Here is a 21,514-nt window from a genome sequence, read left to right as displayed (position 1 = left end):
ACTGACGTTTCCGTATGAAACGGGCGCACGTCTGAACTAGGTACTTTAATGATTAAGATAAGATAATCCTACAGTGGGGAAATTTGCAAAGAGCAAAAGGAATAGTGCAAAAAAATGGGGCCATCAGTACTTCATTTAAAAAATATATATATTGTGGAGATTCTTCCATATATAGAAATTCAGAATGTAGAAAATAACATTGTTCTGTATTCAGAGAAAACATTGGTTTTCCACAGATTCTTCCATAAGTAGAAAATACTGATATTGCACAGATTTTGTTCATATTGCACAGTGTTCTGTATTTAGAAAAAAATGAGATGCTAAATTCTGTGTATACATTATATATTACCAATGTTGAGTTAGTACGATGAATAATTAGGCAGCTGAAAAATCACTGTAATAAAAACACTTGAAATAAGACAATAATGATTTGGCTTTAGTAAACAGATCAGATTTTCACTGTAAAATAACATCCTGAGGTCAGGACTGAACCTAAGGATAACCAGTGTGTAACTATTGAACTGCAGCTCCTGTGTTTGACAGCTCACCTGTGTGAAGTGGAGAACTCACACTGTGCTGTTAGATCCTGACTGGTGGACGTTTAGGCGCCTTAAATATGGATGTTCTGTTCTGTCTTGGTTGTGTGGTAAATATTATCCCGCGTCTCTCTGTGAGACTGTGGTGGGTTTTAACGATGCTGTGAGGAAACCATCCATCCATCCATTATCTATACACCGCTTAATCCTCACTAGGGTCATGGGGGGGCTGGAGCCTATCCCAGCTGACTCGGGCGAAGGCAGGGGACACCCTAGACAGGTCGCCAGTCTGTCGCAGGGCTGTGAGGAACATTCATGTAAAACTGATGTCTGTCTGAATGACAGAATGCCGACACTGACAGACTGATGAAGCAGCAACATTTCATTCCCCACGTCTGAAAGGACTCATGAAAACGTTTCTTGATTTCTGAGAATCAGCTGGTGTTTAACTGTTAATGCTACTTTCCTTGTTTGGTGACCCATTAGCTGTTTGTTACATTAATTTGTTGTGGAATACAACAGGACTTGAGATGGCGCGGGACTATTTTATTGAGATCAGTTGAATCTGAAGATTGGTGATTTACCATTTTCTCCCCAAGTATAATGTGGAAGAAGCCGGTAACGTCTTGGCCCAGTCAGTGTGGTAGAGTAGGTGTCTTGCGTCTGCAATATTTAGTTTCAAAGTTAAGAGATCTACAACAACTTCATTTCAGCATTTAGCAGGTTTTACAGTTTGTTTATAACATCGGTCAGTCTGTATTTTTTATGTTTTTGTCATTTTTTGATGCTCCTTTCTAACACAACTGCACCACAAACAGCTCTGTGTTCCAAACGGTACCATCAATCCTTCAAAACAACATAAACTGCCTGTTTTTTCCTCCAAGGAACTCACGAAACTAACTCCTCACGGATCCTTTTCAAATCCAGTAGAGATCCAATTACATGGTTGCAATTAACCACTTACTATTTTGATAATTGTTTGATCAGTTTGAGATTTTTTAAAGAAAATAAAGTAAAAATTCTCAGATTCCAACTACTTCATTGTGAATGTTTTCTGGTTTCTTTCTTCCTCTGACAGTAACTGAATATTTAGTTGTGGACTAATCAAGACATTTGAGGACATCATCTTGGGTTTTGGAAAACACTCACCGCTATTATTTTCTGACATTTTATAGACCAAACAACTGATAAGTTATTTAAAAAAGAATCAACAATGGAAATGAGAACTCTTATGACTCTCTGCAACTTAATGAAGTCAGATCGAACATGATTTTCCGGACATTTCTTACCACTACTAACCAGCTACTAATCCAGCTGATGACTGAGTTGGTGTAGTTCTGTGTATGTCTGCTAACAGGCTGTAAAGTTGGATCACTGGACGTTTGCAGAGTTTGAGGGAGATATAAAAGAACTGATCCAAATCCAACGTCTGACTTTATTCATTGGTTCCCCCATTTTCTTTTTTCTCTCGGCAGCCGTCAAACAGCTGAAGGAGACTGTGAGTTCTTCCATCCACAAGCTAGCTAACTTTGATGGTAAGAGACCAGTGAACTCACTAGAAACCAGAGAGAAAACTACCCAAAGGAACGGTTCACTTTGAAAAGATAAAGAAATAAAGCTGAATTCTAAAGAACCTTTGAAGCTCTGATGTTTGTGTGTTCCTGTTTGTCTGTAGAAGTGATGGATGCTCACTTACAGAACAACCAGTCTGCAGAAGACGACATCCTTGCCAGCCCTGATCGACTCAAAGGTAACGCGCACACACACACACACACACACACACACACACACACACACACACACACACACACACACACACACACACACACACACAGCAGGATATATATTTTATTGAACAATTGAAGTGCAATCTGTCATATTTTTGCACAGACTTTGATTTCAGTGACAGAAGCTTTACACTTCCTATGTCACAACAAAACATCCATCCAGTGAAAAACTGTCCACTAGTGGTAAACATGTAGAGAGCAGATAATCTTTTTGTTTTTGTTCCTTCATTGTGCTGTTGGTCTGCAAACTTCCACAGCTCAGGTTCCACTTCAAAGACAGTGCTTCTCTCCCACAGTCAGCTCCTGTAGGCCCATTTCTGTTTTCTGTGTCTTTAAGGGTTTGCCTGGCCTAAATGTTGTCATCCATCAATGTCCACAAGTTTCTGTACAGACCCTTATACAGATGTCTGCTTACAGTCCAGAATCTGTGACCTGAAGTTTATGTCTTTGTGGGCTGATATTAAGGGCAACGTGATCGTCTATATAGCAGACTACACGTACCTTTATTAGTATGAACAGCATGTGAGCTGTCTGCCTTCAAAGTCCACATCAATCTGCATACACAAATGTAAAAGACGTGAATTCTGAAACACCTTCTTTGAAATCCAGGCTTTTCCTCATTACTTATCTACTGCACTATGCAGCATGTTTGCACAAGGTTTGACATTGAACAAAGAACAAACCGCTTCCTCACAGTCTGCTTGCCTTATTGTCTTTTTCACTGGAGCTGCTTCAGCTAACTCTGAAATGTCTAAATGTCAGCTGTCAGAGGGTTTTCCAGCTTGTGTATTAGGGCTGGACCCGAATATCCGAATATTCAGTCGTATCTGAATATTTATTTTGAGTTCCAAATATTCAGATTCAACCTGCCCCCTCCCCCTCGGACGATGTCGTGTAATCTGTATTTGACTCGTCAGCTTTTGTTGTTTTCAGTTGACTGAAGACCGTTGCGTTGACTTGCTTTCTGTGAAGTAGTATTTCTGTGCAGACGAGGTGAATTCACTCAGCTGTGACCTCTGACCTATGTCTGTGCTGATGTGAGGGTCCACTGTGGACTCCAATGCTCTGACATACCAGCAGCCATGTGTGTCAGCTGAGACTAAAACCCATTTAGATGTACATCCCTATATATTAAAGTATTAATGTATTTCTGTAACGATCTCACCTCCATGTCTCACCCTTACCCTAGTCTGATCATGAAGCAAACCCAACCCTCAACTTAGTACCAAGTCTACAGCTTGAAACAGCTGATAGATGTACAATAACACACAGTAACAGTGAAAACTACTAAAAAAACAAACAAAAAAAAACACTCCTCCGAACGGCTATTGTTTTCTTTTAGCACTTCAATCTTGCTGTGCCTCATTCACTAGAACAGTTTTAGACTACACTACCGGTACCACCATTCAGTGTTTTTTATTTAAGTATTTTCTGCATTATAGATTAATACTGAAAACATCAGATCTATAAAAGAACACATGGAATTATGTTGTAAACAGTAAAATGTTAATCTTCAGTACTAATCTGCAGTGTATAAAATAATACATATAAATAATAAGCACTGAATGAGAAGGTGCGTCCAGTACTGGTGGTGTACATACAAAGGTTTTTTTCCCTGTTAAAAGGGTGTTTTCCTGCCACTGTCGCCTTTTGGCTTGCTCTGGGGTTCAGGCATATGGGTTCTGTAAAGCGTCTCGAGACAATTTGACTGTAATTGGCGCTATATAAATAAAATTGAATTGAATTGAATTGAATTGAATTGAATTGAATTGAAATGTATCCATGCACTTACAAGCACACGTGACGTGTGTATGTTTGTTAGTATTGGCCTGTTTATAAAGTTTTGTTTCTGTTTTAGTGTTTTGTTATGTTCCATCCTTCATTTAGTTTTCTGGTGGTTTCCTCTGTGTCGTCATGGCTAACCTCTGTGTGTCCGTCTGTCTACAGGGAATCAGATGGATGCCAAAGAGTCAGACATGTCCGACACTCTGAGTCCCAGTAAAGACCGCAGCAGTGACGACACGTCAGGTCAGTAACAGTCCTGTGTGTCAAACCAGAGTTTTTAGTCTGATCTAGAGGACTTTACTCCTCTGTCAGGTTTTAGATTTGTATATTTTGCAGTTATTCAGTTTTTGTTTCAAGGTTTTTCTGGAAGATGTGACCTGTTGTTCAATAGTGTTAAAGTCACTAAAGGTCGTCATTCTGCTTCTGTCTGTAAAGAGTTAATCATGGAATATGTTCTAAGTAATTTGTTGGGAACTACGTAACCTTTACATTGATTTTCTAATGATGTGAAACCTTAAATAAGTCCATTTTAGCATCAGTAGTTATCTCAAACTGATGTATTTATCATATTTTAATTGTTATATATGGCATTGTTGTTTTTTAAATCTTTCATTAGTGACTTAATTTTTGTTGGTTTCAGACGGTAACATGGACGACCAGGAGCTGAATGAACCACAGAACAGAGTAGCACTGCTCAAAGGTAGCCATGACTACTCCTCTCTGCTTTGTGCTGCTCTAACTGACCCAGAACCTGAATGCCACATTCATAATACAGTTCAGCATCCTTTAGGAGAGCTGCTCCATTATGATGCTCACTGGCTTTGGTAGTTTGTAGATTATGACAGGGTGTTAGCGTGTTTAGAAAATCAAAAATCTTGAATGACTCTGTGTTTGTGTGTGTAGCTGAGCTGCATCGGGCCGGTCTAGAGCCTGGAGACACAGAGCAGGTCATCCACCATCTCCACAGAGAGCTTCTGGAGGCCCAGGAATTAGCCAACACTGGCAAGCAGAAATGTCTGGAGCTCCAAGGTAATTCAATTCTACTGTCACTGTAACGACCGCACAGGGAGTTCAGACTAAATTCTAGCTCCGCTTCAACAATTAAGGTCGGATGCAGTAACAAATGCTAGTATATCAGTCTAAGTTAGGGGTTTGGTGAGGTTTGGGTTCTGTAAAGCATCTTGAGACAATCTGAATTCTAATTGGTGCTATATAAATAAAACTGAATTCATGTGGTCTGATGAGTCTAGATTTACCCTGTTCCAGAGTGATGGGGGCATCAGGGTAAGAAGAGAGGTGGATAAAGTGATGCCCTCATCATGGCTAGTGGGGGTTAGAGTTATGATCTGGGGTTGGTCAGGTTCAGCAACGTTATGTTCCCAAAGAATGAGGTCAGCTGACTACCTGAAGATACTGAATGACCAGGTCTTTCCATCAGTGAAGGTTCTCTTCATGTTCCAAGATGACGATGTCAGGATTCATGGGGTCACGTTGTGAATGAGTGGATCAGGGAGCATGAGATGGATTGTCCTCCACAGAGTCCAGACCTCAGCCCCACTGAGAACCTTTGGGATGTTCTGGAGAAGACTTTGTCTGATTCTCCCATCATCAATAGAAGATCTTGGTAGAAAATTAATCCAACTCTGGACAGAAATAAATGCTGTGGCATTGCAGAAGCTTATTGAAATGATTCCATATTTAAAACTAATGGCAGTCCATTGAAATATTAGAGTGTGTGACCTTTTTTGCATTGGCAGTGTATTCACATTGTCTCTGAATTTCACTCTAATATGTGACGCTACAGTTTGATGTTCAGGACATTTAGTTCAAATGCAGCTTTAATTCTCTGTCAGACAGACGAATAGATTGACTAAGTGATTGATTTAACTTTATTACAGCAGCTAGAATCACAGTCAAAACCCACATTTAACACCGAAAATACAACACTCCCAGCACAGAACTATTCATAGAAGAACTAAAATGTGCTGAACACTGAAAGTGACATCATAACTGACCAGTCGTCTGTCTGTCTGTCTGTAGCTCTGCTGGAGGAGGAGAGGAGGAGTAACTCCAAGCTGACTGAGGAGTCGACCAAACAGATCCAGTACCTGCAGAGTTAGTAACACACTCACATGTGCAGGTCAAAGGAGTCCAGACTGGTGCATGTCATGGTCTAACGTGCTCCCACCTCACTTCCTGTGTGTGTTTAGCTCAGCTCGGGAAGCTGCAGACTGACATGGAGGCGCTGAGGGAGCAGAGGGAGAGCACCATCTGCAGCACCAGAGAGGAGCTCTACTCCGCCCAGGAGGAGGTACAACTTCACTCACACATTTCTTTGCACATTGAAATCTGAAACGATGTTGATCTCAGCAACCATCAAAGATGAAGGCCTGAAGATTCTCATTATGCCACTAAACTAATTCAGAATCCTATATATATTACACAAGTAGATCAAATAACCTCTGATTACAGGTGAGCTGAAATGTGAAACAAATCGAAGCCATCTCATTTTTGAACACACATAATGGAGAAGTCAAGTAGATGTAGTTGAGTGTCACAACAACGCAAAACTTCAGATATAGAATACATTTTGATATGAAATACTAGAAAAAAGAAAATAAAAGCATTTTTAACTTTTAATTTCAGGACTGATGGAGCAGGTATGACAAACTGGACCACAAAGATAAAAATATTACTTGATAGTCTATTTCCAGTGAAACAGAGATCTGGAGTTTCAAATTGGTTCTCTAAATATCACTAAAAAAACATTTCACTATAAATAAACAGCATGATAAGAAATAGCTGAAACTGACAGCTTTTTTAGATGCTGTTGTTTCAGCATAGCTTCAGATTTTAATGTTTAAACGTGTTAAAGTGGATGAGTAATTTAGCATTTGATATTAGAACCTATAGCTTTGCACATATATTTATAAATATCTATTTGATACAGATATTGATAAAAATCTAGATATCTTTATAAATATCTGTAATTTATGCTGTAACATTTTCAGGGAAACCAGGGATGGTCAAGGAGAAATTGTTCTAAGAATGTGATGATTTGAGACAGAATGACTGTGACTCAGTCTGAATAGCTCCCCTTTGCTGTTTCAGACTCTCTTTATGCCACATGCTTCACTTTAAACTGTAAGACTTCGAGTGAATTCTGTTGGCATGACAAACTTACCGACCTGTGGATTGTGTTTCTGCTGTCAGATTCTTGTCCTGCGACACACCATGGAGGCGGCCACGGCGGAGCGTGAGCGTGAGATCGCTGTCCTGCAGTCAGACCTGGGCAGCGTTCGCTCTGAGCTGGAGCACTGGAGGAACACGGCTACCAAATATGAGGAAGAGATCAGCCGACTGCAGGAGGCCTTCACACAGCAGCAGCAGCAGCAGAACACAGCCAGCCAGCTGCAGGGTGAGAGTGGGAGGCTGTCCCTGAAATGAGCGTTTGTTTTATTAGATGCTGATTGTAACTCCACGTTCTGTCTTGTCTCCCTCAGAAGAGTGTGTTGTGTTGCAGCAGAGGTGTGTGTGTTTGCAGCAGGACTGTGACAGCCTGAGAGCTGAACGGCAAACTCTCACAGACAAACTGAACCGCCTGGAGGCTGAGCTGAGCAGGTGATGCTCTGTTTTAGTTCACCAAGAAGAAATCGTTATTTACACATGTTGTATGCAATCACTGGCACTTTATGCTCAAGAAAAAACACATGCCACAAACATAAAGTTATGGTTAAGCTTTACAACCTAGATCTAATATTACTGACTCCCATTCTACATCAGTTAGACCAGCCACTGATATTAACCCCACAGTAAGGAAATGTGCAGTGTTACACCAGAAAACAAGGGAAAATGGAGAGGCATCACTCGAAAAAAGACAGATTTACATGAAAATATACATAAGTAACATTGATATAGTACACAAGTAGAAATTCCACTATTACACTGAAAGTGGAAGAAACAACATGTCACAGGATTATTGTATGTTTGATAATACTGATATGGTGTGGTGAGGTGGGTAAAAAAGGGACCTGATGCAGTCTATGATCGTTGGTGCGAGAGGACAACAAGCTAAATGTGCTAACTAGCTAAATATCATCAATCTTTCTCCAGAGCCAGACTCAAACTTTCAACATCTAAAAAGAAAATGATTGCTGCTAACAAAATCAGTGTCCTGACCTTCAAAATAAAACACTGCAATGAAAAGCTCCCAAACTGTCAGCTTACTCTAAAGCTAACATACGTCACAACCTGTGTAGTTGTTGACATCCAGACGGAGATTCTTTAGGACAGCGGTGACCAGAGTGATCAGCGGTGGCTCAGGACAGCAGACAGGAGCACAGATCAGATTCACAGTTTGGGTTCAGCGTTAAAGGACAGGTGCAGGATGTGACTGATTCAGGCAGAGAAGTACGAGGGGACGACAGCACACTGAACAGATGTTCATCAGGGCTTAGAGCTCAGCAGGACTTTATCTGAGCATCAGCCGCCTTTTTACTAGATTCCAATAAACTAAGTGCCAATTGCATGACTTTTAATACATGAAGTAACACCGGGCTTTAAGACTACACTGAGTTTTGACTTTTGCTCATAGAAAAACTGATTTAACAGGTGTGTGAAGATCTGTGGCTACCATCTGTGACTTGCTGACACTCCTAAATGTTTAAATGGCTTTGACTGGATGTTTGTGTGATGTTTGTGCAGCACCAGGGAGCAGAGTCTGGTCCTCAGCAGCAGTCTGGAGTCTCTGGAGAAGAGGGAGGAGGTTTTGCAGGACAAACTGGGTTCACTGGAGAATCAACACCTGCAGGACGCAGGTCGACTGAAGAGCCAGCTGGACCAGGCCCAGGCCCGCACACACACGCTGCAGAGAGAGGTACTTCTATCTTAGTGAGGACAGCTGCTTACTGTAAACCATCTCAGTAGCAGCACTTTAAACCTCTGAACCTTTTTTTGTTCCTGTCACATTTTTACTGACGGTGGCTCATTTCTCACCATGACATAAAGTCCATACCATGCATGTCTTCTGTGCAGTATGTCACAGTTAACATCCCATAAATCACAAAGAACAAATGTTGAATCTCTTTGTTTTACAAAAATTTAAAGATGGAATCAATGCTTCCAACATGTGTCCAACCATAGGCGTTATAAATACGGGGAACAGATGAGGGCTCCACATACTGTCCAAGAGCTGTTTGACCTGACCGGTTTACATTTTTACAACCTTACATCGCACATCAGCTCTAATAGAATATTCACCATGCTGAATTTATCTTCCAACAACCTGGTCCTCTGTGTACCGTTGTTGAACCATCCAGCATTTATTTTATTGATCAGTGTGATTTAGTTTCCTCCCCAGTCTCCTGTCATCTCCTCTCTGCTCTGTGGAAACACAAAGGGACCTCATGTGATGTGTCCGATGGTCTCAGCTGAGTCACGTATGACTCCTACATGGTGCTGACATGTAGAATAAGCTGACTCTGATGAAACATCACAGTCTGAAGCTGTTTAAGCTGACAGGTTCTTGGGTTCAGAGGGTGAAAGGTGTGGCACAAAGTCAGGTCAGAGCGAGGGTATTCCTCAGTTGCAGTTATGTCCCCTGTATCTGGACATTGATGGCCTCAGTTTGTAGAAGTCATTGTGCTGCATGTGTGTGCGTGTGTGTCTGTGTGTGTGTGTAGTATGAAGACACACAGTCCCAGCTGCTCGACCTTCGTCAGCGCTATGAGAAGACAGAGCAGGAGAAGCTGAACATCCACCAGGAGCTGGAGCAGTGCAGGAGCAACCTGAAGCTGCTGCAGGACAAGACCAGCTCTGTGAGTTCTCTCACACACACACACACACACACACACACACACACACACACACACACACACACACAGGCAGTAAAGACTCCAGGGAGAGCTGATAGCGGAATTATAGGGACAAGCTCTGTGTGTGTGTGTGTGTGTGTGTGTGTGTGTGTGTGTGTGTGTGTGTTTGGGAACCTGTGAGTGTTTGCGTTGGAGGGAAAAGAGGGAGTGATGGAAAGAGAAATGAGATGGGTTGGAAAAAGAGCAGTCAAAGAACAGTCAAGTAACAATCAAGTCAATACACACCACACAGTATAAATAAGCCATGCACACATACATACACACCTAAAGCCTTCTCAAGGCTCTCATCTATCCCTGCTGTCACCTCAGCAGTAGCTCTTGTGGCCCTTGAATTCCCTCGATCACACACACGCGCACACACACACACACACACACACACACACACACACATCCTGTTTAATAATACCAAAGATGGACTATTTATGACCTTCATTTTTCTGTTTGCTTTAAACTCAGATGTTTTTCCTACAGTTTCTTTTGCTAAAGGTTTAATTCCTCTTCACAGCCTTCCTCCTCACTACTTACTAACAGGACACAAAAAGTCTCCCTACACTCGTGAGGACCGCCAGCAGCCTTTGTAGTGGAAGTGAAACATAACCAGTATGAAAATGTCATTTAAACTGTGATTTCAGCAGCTCTTTGAGCACTGAAACTCTACAGGAGACATCATGTGACTTTTTATCCTGAACTGATAAAGGAAAGCTGCTGTAAAATCAGTGAGGCGGAGCAGCCTCTTCCTCTGTTACCCCTCTTCCTCCTCTTCCTCTTCTTTTCTCTCATCTACCTGCCTCCTTATTCTCTGCACTCATTTGTTAATGTCACAGCTTTTGTTTGTCTTGTTTTCCGGCTTTGTTTGGACAAACGTTTCAGAATAAGAGTCCTGATCCAGACCACTGGACTAGATGGACAAGCTTCCAAAGAATAATTCCTGTTTATCACAACTCTGGTCTTATTGTCACTGTCTATCAGTAATAACATTCAGAGATAAAAGTCAGATAAAAGTTCAACATTCAGGCAGATAAAACAAAACTCTACAGAAGATGTGCACATTTATGACCTAAAGTGTCTTTTAATCTCTTCTCCTTATGAAAGTAGCATCAGTGATGGTCCAGCACATTAGTAATATCCAGCTGCACTCACTTTCACATTTACCTCCATTTAAAGGTGCTTAGATGATCTCCATAATCTGCTGGTTTGATTCTGGTTGTAATGCAACACATCATTCTCACTTACCGTGGGATCAAATGGCTCCTAAATCACAAACAAGAAAGCCCTAAAAGGTCGGCTTTAGCAGCCATAATATACTGTCCTGTGTTATGAACAGGATTAAAGTTGTGACTGTTTTGGAGAATTGGTGAGCACCAATGCTGCGAAGTCGTATCTACTCAGCTGATAGCTTAGCTCATTAGAGTTTAGAAAATATATAAACTGATGTTGCAGAATCAGAGAATTAATCTTCCTTCTTTCATGCTTTCTTTGTCCTGCTAAAACATGGTGCCTACATTACCCACAATGCAAGTGTGGATGTTCAGGTATAGTAGGCTAATTGTAGCTACTGTTACCTGAAGATGAGGAGCAGCAGCAGACGTTCCTTCTGACTCCACCGTCCTTTTAGACTTGGACTCAAACTGACAAACCGAGTCACAGAATATCAGTTAAAGTTAAAAGGTTAGTTACAGATTTAGGTTTCATCCTTTGTATGTTAGTACATTATTATGTCTTATACGTCTCTTAATGCACCTTTGTAGGAAATACTGTGACTCTCCATCAGGTGGTGTGAATGTCAGAACTGAGCTGTGAGAATCAATGCAGATGAACACAAACTGATGAAGCTTCAATGCTCCATATCTCATGTCTGGAAGGTGCCGACTCAGATGAGGAGGGAAAATAAATGACCACAGCTTCATCTGTACATTACTGGTATAAATGCTAAAAAGTGGTGACAAATGTAGAGTCTCTGATTAAATGTCCCAAATTTATTGACTTTATTGTCATAGAGGAGAAAGATAAAAGCTGGTGCCAGTGGATCTGGAAGTTATTGTTCAAAACATTGTTATAAGAATCACTGCCACAATTAATTTAATAGATGACACCTGATCTATCAGCTGGAGTTGTGATCAGCTAGAATTATTTTATTTTTCTTTACCAGGAGCTAAATATCTGCTCCTTGCTTGTGAGCTGGTCTGGAGATTGTCTTGGTACCTGCTTCTTTTTCTGGACCTGATTCCAGTCACCTGACTCTTGTCTTTCCGTCCAGCTGACTGGTCGAGGCTGTCAGACTTCATCAGCTGAACCTGGTGACGGAGGGCTGCTCTCCTGCTGCTGTGTTTCTGAATGTGTAGAATATAAGTGTTGCTTTGTAGAAGCAACTAACCAGATACAAACCAATCGTCGTCCAACCCCCCCTTTCTGTCTCTCTCCCCCTCCTCCCCCCTCGCTGTAGCTGCTCCATCCTCCATGTTGGTTTTGGTTGATTTGCTGGCTGATTTCTTCTTGTCCCTCTCCTCCACCCCCTGCCCCTCCTCCCCTCTAGCCATCCATATTGCAGCCTGTCCAAGCCATATTCATGGGCCTTGTCCTGGCTCTGCTCTACTGGTGTTTCGGCCAGTTGTGGTAGAAAGGTACACATCGATATGACATCAGTCTGTCTCTGTCTGTCCTTCTGTCTGTCCATCATCTCTGGAGGGAAAGATGACTGAGGTGAAAATGTCGTCCTGATCGCTGATGAATTCAGGGTCACAGACTGATTTTGGTTGGAAATGTGAACTGCTAGAGTAGAAAAGAAGACACCACACTCAGAACCCAACGCAGGTTTTCCTCAGGCAAATCTTAGTACTCTTGCAGGCATCAACCCATCATCCTGACCTCGTCATTTAAAGGGACGAAGTACGAAAGGCTGGACAAGCCATAATACTATTAACAGCACACTGGACATGTAGTGCAGATATCCACCATTTACTCTTCATCATCAATAATCAGCTTTCCAGATATCAACGTTGTCAATCGTCCACAACAAATGACAACAATGAGTTATGTCGAAGTAAAAGCAGATTTCTACAAATTGTTGTCAATAATTCCAAATATAAAATAAGTTATTGCATAAGTTGAACCCTGAATTCTGATCATCAGGACGTTCTCCTCACTTCCAACACTTTCCTTTAAGATCCAGTATCGTCATCTTCCAGTTTGGTGCTCGTCTTCTGGTCTGAGCTGCTCTAACTGCATGGCCATCAGTCACTTTGTTCTGCTCTGCTTCAGCTAACACAAAGCTCATCCAGACCCTCCACTTACAGGGATACCTCAAGGAAATGTCCGTCTCTAAGCTCCGTAAATAGAATTCCTCTTTTTTTATCTTTATGCCGTGTCCTTACTGGTTGTTATTGGATATCAGGCAGGCTTGGAGATAGCAGGAAAACCACAAGTAGAATCAAAAACATTAATCGTGTCTTCAGGTGTCCCATTCTTTAGTTTAATCCACCTGTGATTCATCAGAGATGATGGGCTAAGACATCCTGATAAAGGTAATGGACTGTCTCTGCAGAAAACTCATTCTTTGCTATAGATGTTGAAGACTACTACACAGTTCATTAGGAAGAGTTTATTCTAGATTTTTCTTGCTCTGTAAGTTCCCGTTATAGCCCAAACTCACATGTAGTTTCATTTTAGTCTAAAAGCGCTATCATTTCCTTCAGTAGCTGATTGATGTTTTCAGGGTTATTCCACCTGATTGGTTGATTCTGATAAACTAAAACTATGCCTATTTAAATGGTGTCTGAATTTGTTGGTGACTGTATCAACTACTTCTAGACAATATCTCAGGAACTATTAGTCATAAAAGTCTGAAATTTTCACTGGTATTTTCTATCATTTCATTCAAATCAGTATAAAAAATAGTCTTGAATTATGTTAAGTTGAAATATGAGAATAAAAAGGAAGCTGTCATGAAAAGTCCCATCTTTGAGTAAACATTAACAAACAAACCTCTAATGCAGAAATCAGATAGTGATATGTTTTGGACCAAAAGCAGTTTCATGTACTATAATATAAAACAAATCATATCTAATATTTTTAACATGAAGTACTGGATTGCAAACATTTTATATAGTTATTTTTGTTGCACTTTGATTACTGATTGAGCTGTTTGACAAGTACAAAAAATACAATGCTGCTAAAAAATATTGATCCCAGTATAACAGAGTTCTAGAGCTCTAACTTTTTTTGGTAATTATGTTTCAACTCATCCATCAGAAACTGTTTGATCTAAGAAAAATGTGAAATAACTTTCATCTTTATTAATAGTTTCTGAGGTCCTAGTGTCATTTAAACAGCCTCAAAAAATGTTCTTAAACATCCCAGAAACAAAATTTCACAGATATCTATATCAAGGTATATTTCTATATATATTAAACTTTAATTAGAAATGGTCCGGCAGAAGTTGTTTGACGACGTCTGTGGAGTCCAGACCTCATGTTGTGTCTGGAGGGTTTTTAATGAAGGAGTGTTTAACCGGTTCAGCAGGGTCTCTACTTCTAGATGAGATGAAAGCTGGATGCACAGACAACACTTCAGTTTATTATTGGAATTGTTGACAAGAATTATAATAAAGAGTATTAGCATTCTGTTTAGTTTGTGGTAAAAAATGTTTTAAACCCAGATTTTATTTCTAGAAGAAAAGTAAGTTTGTAATGCTGTTGTTATATTTAGACAAAGTATTCTTGTTTTTAGATGATTAATTATAAATAATCTTAAATGTGATGAAGTAGCAGACAATATTCTAAGCTCAGATCAGTCTAAATACCAACACCTTTATATTCTAAAGCTGGTGTTTTTCTGTCGGATTTAATGTTGTGAAGATGACGTATCCCTTTAAGGAGGCTGTCTGAACACTCTTCTCCTGCCTGCTTCATTCATCTACTTTTCCTCCTCCCTCCCTCTCAGGTTTTGGTGCTTTATTTTTAACCCTCGGTTTTCTGCGTTGCTTCTCCTTATATTTTGCAACAGGGTTTGCGGTTCATTTCATTTTCCTTCCATCTCTTGCATCGAGTCTGTTGTTTTTCTGGTTCATCTGCTCCAGGTTTGGCCTTTAGCTCACATGAACTCATTCATCCTGATTCCTTCCAAACATTGTTTTGTGTTGTCATTAGTTTCCTCCAGCCATCGATGCTTTTTATTTTCTCCATCATGTCGTCCTGTTTTCCTGCATGTCTGTTTATTTGTCCGACCAGCATTTCCAGTTTTTTGAAACACTTTGCTGTGATGAAAAACTGGTCTGTAACTTTTCTGTTTTTCCTTTTCAGGTTTTCTTGTTGATCTCTTTTACTTTGCTGCTGCGTTTTTGTTTTTCTACCTTTTCCGCAGTCCCAAAAGATGATATTTGTTCTTTTGCTTTCCCCTGTGAGTGTTTGAAGTCATTGTCTTTTGTGGTAAAAAGATCATTTACTGTGAACCCGCTTCTCTTCCATGCAGCTTGCTCATATGTGGTTCGTGTAGCCGCCTCACAGTAGAGAACTGCTGCCATGTTTTCTCATCTCAGAACAGCATGAAAGACATCTGATGTGTTTTTGAAGAGTCGATGAGCCTGGGTAGTAAAAGTACAACAAGCCAGGAAGCTTTTTTCACTGACGGTGAAAGCAGCACATAAATGTTACCCTGTAGATAATAGAAAGTGTAAGAAACTACCGCTCAGCTCTAATGCTAAAGTACCTTAACCCTCTGCCTGTCACATCTTTACTCACTCTGGGTCTTTTTCACTGTAATAAAATAAAGGGATGTCAGTATTTCTACATTTGAATCCCGTTGTTTAGCTACGAGTGAGTTCTCTCTGTTCTGGGGAGTTCGTCTCTGTCCTGACATGGGAAGAGAGCTCTAAAGTTTTATCTGGTACAGGGATGGATCTCTCTCCTCAAGGCTACCTGCACAGCCTCACACTTGTACACTCCAGCAAAACAAGATATACAATCCTCAGTGTGTTACCAGGAACCGATGACTCTCCATACTACATATATTTAACTACTTCCACTTTTCATTTGTCTCCATACTGGTCTCCTGTCTGCTCAGTGTAAACACTGCCTGCAGTTCAGAAGAAAAGTCCCTCATTTTTTAAATTTAGTTTTTGCAAATCCTGGTGCAGATGGTTTACTTTGGTTGAATTTTAAATGAGACTGTAGAATGAAGTCACTTTACTCAAATAGAAGGATTTAAAGCTTAGATTTAGAGTTTTCTGACAAAATGCCATTACATAAGTTGTCTTTTTTACAGTTTCTAGCTCAGATAAATGGTGTCATTTTGGTGTTTTTTATCAAAGATAAGATAAACGTTCATGCTCGCCCTCCTGACAGTGCCAGTAATAAGACAAAAACATGTAGCTGAGATGTCTGCTTGCATGTCATCACTTCGTCTCTAGTCTGTATGAAGAGACTTTGGATGCTTCCTGAGTTTTTGCACTGTGCTTCTAGCTGCTGTTGTCTACTTTCGTCCTTCGATGCTCCTCTCTTGAGCTCTATTAAAGCAGTCACTGCTGCTCAGCATGAAAAGCATCACTACTGGAGCGTCTTAAAGGTTTAAAGCTCTGGTGTTCTGGTCATACACAGAGGTTTAGCTGCTGCTGTGTTTAGCAGAGATGTTGTCATACAATAGAGTCTTGAACACCAACTGGAAAATAATGTGAAAAATCTACTCAGATGTCAGAACTCTTTGATTTCTCGAGACTGACTTGTTGGTAGTGTTTTCTGCTGGATGGGATAAACTCTTCCTTTATTTCATTCTATTATTTTTGTCTCAGTTCTGTCTTGTGAAGTTATTTTTTGGTTATTTTTGGGAGTTGTGAGCTAACCTGGTTCATGTGCATCGTCCTCTGTTAATAAAGCTCCCTTCACCATGAGGTGATTAACCTGTTCACCCAGCAAAGAAGAAATATCATCTTTTGGACTGAACTCATTCTTGGCTTTTTATTTTCTGCCGTAGCTCTGCTCCTCTTCACCGTCCTCCTCCCCTCCTCTGTCCTTCTTCTCTGTCCTGGTTTCATAAAGCTGAGGCTCTGCAGACTAACTGGATTCTCCCTGTGTTTGTGTGATGGTGTCTGGGACAGAGTGGCTGGAGCCCCTGGATGCCGGTCATCGCAGTGATGGTCGCTGTGACGGCAGCCGTCCTCTACCCGAACCTCTCCAAGAGCAGCTCCACCTGAGACACGACCACGGCGCTGCGAGGAGAGCATCACTGCTTTACTTGTATAAAGTCTAATTGTACATAATTGTAGAGGGAATATAAAGGTTGTGGTTTCTACAGAGGACTCAGATGCTTCTTGGTTTATTTTGATTTCCTTTAGTTTCTCTGTGAGTGGGGGGTTTGTTTTTATCCTTGGCTCTCTCTCGGCTGTGGTGGGGGCATTTTGGTTTCCGTCTCTCTGCTGATTTCTGGGAAGCGTTGTTCTCCAGCAGGCTGCTGAGCTTCCATGCTAAACTAAACTACAAAAACCAGATGTGACGTTCCCACCAGGCGAGCGTGGAGCTTTCCAGCAGCCTCAGTGCAGGTGGAGGAAGACGATCGTCCTTCATCACTGAAGGAAAGGTTTAAAGACGCTACAGATGGTGTTTATCTGCAGCCGTCAGCAGCACAGCTCCACGTTCAGCTTTATTTCACTCGTTCAGTGCTTCAAATCACCTCCTTCCTACAGACATCTCCAATGTTTGCTTTTTTCAACCTTTTCCACTGCAGGAACTTGTTGGCTGTTATGGAGCCTGAACCTTTCTGCATGTTTGGACCACAAGAACCAGTTTCACTGCTATTTTTGGTGGACAGAAAAGTAAAACTCCAGGTCAGACACTTCTGAGCTGTTACTATGTTGAGCTCAGTGCTGATTGGTTTAACTTAGAGAGGTTTTTGCTCTCTTAACGTTCCTATTAGATAGCGATCATCTCTCAAACACAAAGGCTAACAAAACAAACCCTCCATTGTTCTATTTCGTACAATCTCAGAAATGGAGTTGCGTCGTCCTTTTAGCGTCCTTTGACTGAGCGTGGAGGTTAAATCTGTCGAATCCTTCACCGGTTCAAAGGGCTGCTTACCAAAACACTTGCACCTAAACTAAAAAATGATATATATTCACGTTCTGTTTTTTCTTTCCTGGGTAGAAGCTAGCTTTGGCTGCTGCAGGTGTCGGGTCATATTTAAGCCTATAGGTGTTGGTAACTCACTGAACAGTAAATCTACATGACAGCAGACTGGGGTTCAACAAACAGACTACTTCAGAGCAACTCTGCATAAATCTGAGCTGTAGGAGCACCAATGAAGCCCAACCAGTGATGGAGATCATCGGTTCTCCATCACTGCTGCAGTCCACTGAGTCTGCTGGAAAGTTTCCGTTAGGAAGTTCTGCTCTGTTCTGCTTTCAGTTCTTCAAGTTCTAACAGCATTTTCTGTCTTTTGTTTTGTTTGTTTTTGGGGTCGGAGGTTGAAACTTGAAGCCAAATTTAAATTTTTAATTTTTTTCCACTTTCTGAGGGGTGGGGGGCACAGAAAATGGGGTCAAAGTGCCTCAGATGTAACTAACACCACAGTTTGTGCGTGTGTGCGCAGACAACCACATCTGATCAACACACACAAACACACACCTGGCTGATGGAACTGTTTAAGGCCCGTTGGTATTAGGAGCTTTACCAGCTTCTTCCAGAGCTTTCAGTTGCTGCTCATTGCCTTCTTCACCCAGTGGAGGCAGTTCAGGGCCACGACTGATGACTATTTTCATGAGTAGCCATTGAATTTAATCAAGAAAAAGTCACTCCAGGATCTGACCCAATGTCTTGTTTTTACTAAGCAGTGAACAGCAGGAGATCCTAGCCTTTGAAAAGCAGCCGATGAAGCCAGTGAGATGGAGGTTAAAAGCTCCAGAAGTGACTGATAAATGGAGTTTGAGTTGTGGCTTCAGCTCTCACATTAACATCCTGAAACATCTCAATGGATCGAAATTTTATTTCATGTTGGTTCAGTACTCCATGGAATATCTCAAAAACCACTGAGCGAATTCTGTAAAATAAAAAAAAAAACATTAAAAACAGTCTAGTATTTCCTGTTGTCATCTAAGACGCCAGTGTTAGCATGGGAGCTACACTCTTCCAGCTACGTTAACTGGCAGCATGAAGGACAGCTGAGACTCCTAATATAAATCCTCTGATTTTAGTCAATATTTTAACATTCAGTCACAGTGGGACACCAGCTCTGTTTTCAGTAACCTCATGTCATCTTAAAAAGAGGTTTCTGTTGTAAAGTGGCTGTGATTCTGAGGATAACGCTGCTTAGCGTCACATTGGTGTTTAAATAACTCAACACCCAGGTTGTAACTGCAGCTGAGAAATGTCAGTGAAAGCTCTGATTTAACCACCTTGGCACTTCATTTTTGGAAAATGTGCCAAAACATTCAGTATAAGCACCATTCACTCACTAAAATCTGTCCTTCATGATTAAACCCAAACTGGACGGGTATGGTGCTACAGCTCTGGAACTGTTTGATGACGTGAATGTTGGAAAGTCATAAACTCTGTCACTTGTGTTAAAGATGAAACTACTTTATCCACAGTTTTCAGAAAGCTTCACAGGGTTTACGTCTAGTACAGCGTCACACTGAGGAGCTGTTTGGTTTTCTTATTTCAATATGAAAAGTCTCAAACAGAAGAACATTGTCCAAACTTTAACGGAAAATGTATTGTGAGACCAACATTGGGCCTCTGCAGAATATCTGTGTGTTTGTGTGTTGTTGAGGGGAGGGTTGTGTGTCTGTTCACACTCTGGACTTTCTGAGCAGCGCTCGTCATCGTCCGTGTACTCTGTTTCGTCTCTGTGTTTTAAAAAAAAAAAAAAAAACGAACAAATATTCCTGATGTTTAAAGAGAAAAACACTACAGTACAGAGAGAATTGTAAAATAAAATGTTATTGAATGATGTGCTACTAGACTTATTTTGTTAAAATAGTTTAGAGAATTGAGGGGACTGTAGAGGATATGATGATGCAGATGTATTGAATATGCAGAGCGATGTTTGGATTAAAGTTGTAGCAAGCTGACCCACCAAACCAGCTTCCAGCGTCTTCATTCACACGCAGCACGTTGAATAATGTGAAATAGTGGAGCAGATAACTGAACAGGGGAGGAAATAGCTCTCCATAACTGAAACTCTTTTGGTTATTGAATTAACAAGATTTAATGAAGGTTCATAGATAATTTCTGTTGTTAGAATCACATGTCAGAGTGTTAACAATGTATGAAAATTATTGATATCACAAAAATGGGGTAATCAAGTCCAAAGTGATGGTGTCCGCTTTTTTGGAAAATGGCCCCGATTTAGAATTTTTGATATTTTTTCTAAGTATTTGGCCTATAGGTAAAGTGCATGCCAGATTTGATGCTCGTATGACAGTTTAAAGGATCTTTCTGTTATCTGCCCAACTAACAGGCAATTGCTGCTTCTCACCCTCCCCAGATTAGGGTTGGAGAACATTTGTGTAATGTTCAATCATATGTACAGTTGCATGCAGAATGATTCAGCTCCTGTGAGGATGTATCTTCAGCTCCCATGAGGCTGTATCTTCAGCTCCTATGAGGATGTATCATCAGCTATGAGGCTGTATCTTCAGCTCCTGTGAGGATGTATCTTCAGCTATGAGGTTGTATCTTCAGCTATGAGGCTGTATCTTCAGCTATGAGGCTGTATCTTCAGCTCCTATGAGGATGTATCTTCAGCTATGAGGCTGTATCTTCAGCTATGAGGCTGTATCATCAGCTATGAGGCTGTATCTTCAGCTATGAGGCTGTATCATCAGCTATGAGGCTGTATCTTCAGCTATGAGGATGTATCTTCATCTCCTATGAGGCTATGAGGGCTTTGCCCTCAGCTTTTTTTTTTCAACCACAGTACCGGTGGCTTTGAACTTACCAATGATGCTTCCAAACAGAGTCTCTGGGAACATTCTAGAGCTTGGAGATCTTCTTGGACCCATTTCCTTTCTTGTTCAAAGCAACTATCTTCTCTCTAAACTTCAGGACATCTCTCTGGTCTGAACCATGGTGCTGCTAGAGGCATATGGGGAGGATTGACACAATGAACCCATTTTACAGACATGAGTATTACTCAAGGTTTAGCATGTGTCCCCGTTGGATTCACCTCTAAATGTAGACATACAGGTGGATAGATTAGAGTTGGACTGCAGTTACCTGTATTTACCCAGCAGTGGTTATAGGGGGTTGAATGATTTTGCTTGCAACTGTATTTTCATATTTCTTGAATAGCTTAATCCGAAACATAAACAGTGAAAAGTATTATGTTTTCTTTTCAAAATGATTCCCTGTGAGATGTAATGAAGTAGAAAACAGCATGATCTACTTTTCCAGTGAGAAGACATACATGCTGAACTAATGAAGAGAAACGACACTAAACAGGCCTGGACATGTGACAACCTGGCATCAATTATCCTCCTGATGCTTTACCAAACATTCTGTTGACCGGAATAATTATATAAAATACAGGCCAAAACTCTAAATGCCCA

General features: G+C 40.9%; 1 protein-coding gene across 15 annotated transcripts in view; it reads left to right on the top strand.

Annotated features, from left to right (window-relative positions):
* Window positions 1–20,044, top strand: part of slmapa (sarcolemma associated protein a) — a 75,922-nt gene extending 55,878 nt beyond the window's left edge. For 11 of the 15 annotated variants that reach the window (XM_023281092.3, XM_023281090.3, XM_023281091.3 and 8 more), the window contains 12 exons: window positions 2,012–2,071; window positions 2,212–2,286; window positions 4,271–4,351; window positions 4,749–4,808; window positions 5,012–5,137; window positions 6,149–6,223; window positions 6,319–6,419; window positions 7,322–7,526; window positions 7,612–7,729; window positions 8,813–8,984; window positions 9,790–9,924; window positions 17,069–20,044. In XM_023281092.3, coding sequence (XP_023136860.2) covers window positions 2,012–2,071; window positions 2,212–2,286; window positions 4,271–4,351; window positions 4,749–4,808; window positions 5,012–5,137; window positions 6,149–6,223; window positions 6,319–6,419; window positions 7,322–7,526; window positions 7,612–7,729; window positions 8,813–8,984; window positions 9,790–9,924; window positions 17,069–17,164 — 1,304 coding nt within the window. In that variant the 3' untranslated portion in view covers window positions 17,165–20,044. Of the gene's footprint in view, window positions 1–2,011; window positions 2,072–2,211; window positions 2,287–4,270; window positions 4,352–4,748; window positions 4,809–5,011; window positions 5,138–6,148; window positions 6,224–6,318; window positions 6,420–7,321; window positions 7,527–7,611; window positions 7,730–8,812; window positions 8,985–9,789; window positions 9,925–12,514; window positions 12,603–17,068 lie in introns of all 15 variants that reach the window. The other 4 variants (XM_035953244.2, XM_023281095.3, XM_035953243.2 and 1 more) reach the window with 1 other exon arrangement.
* The last annotated feature ends 1,470 nt before the right edge of the window (window positions 20,045–21,514 follow it).

Source organism: Amphiprion ocellaris, chromosome 5, assembly GCF_022539595.1.
Source record: "Amphiprion ocellaris isolate individual 3 ecotype Okinawa chromosome 5, ASM2253959v1, whole genome shotgun sequence".
In the NCBI taxonomy this organism is placed as follows: Eukaryota; Metazoa; Chordata; class Actinopteri; family Pomacentridae; genus Amphiprion; species Amphiprion ocellaris.
The sequence above is the reverse complement of the archived record's forward strand: the minus strand, read 5'-3'. Positions and strand labels throughout refer to the sequence as shown.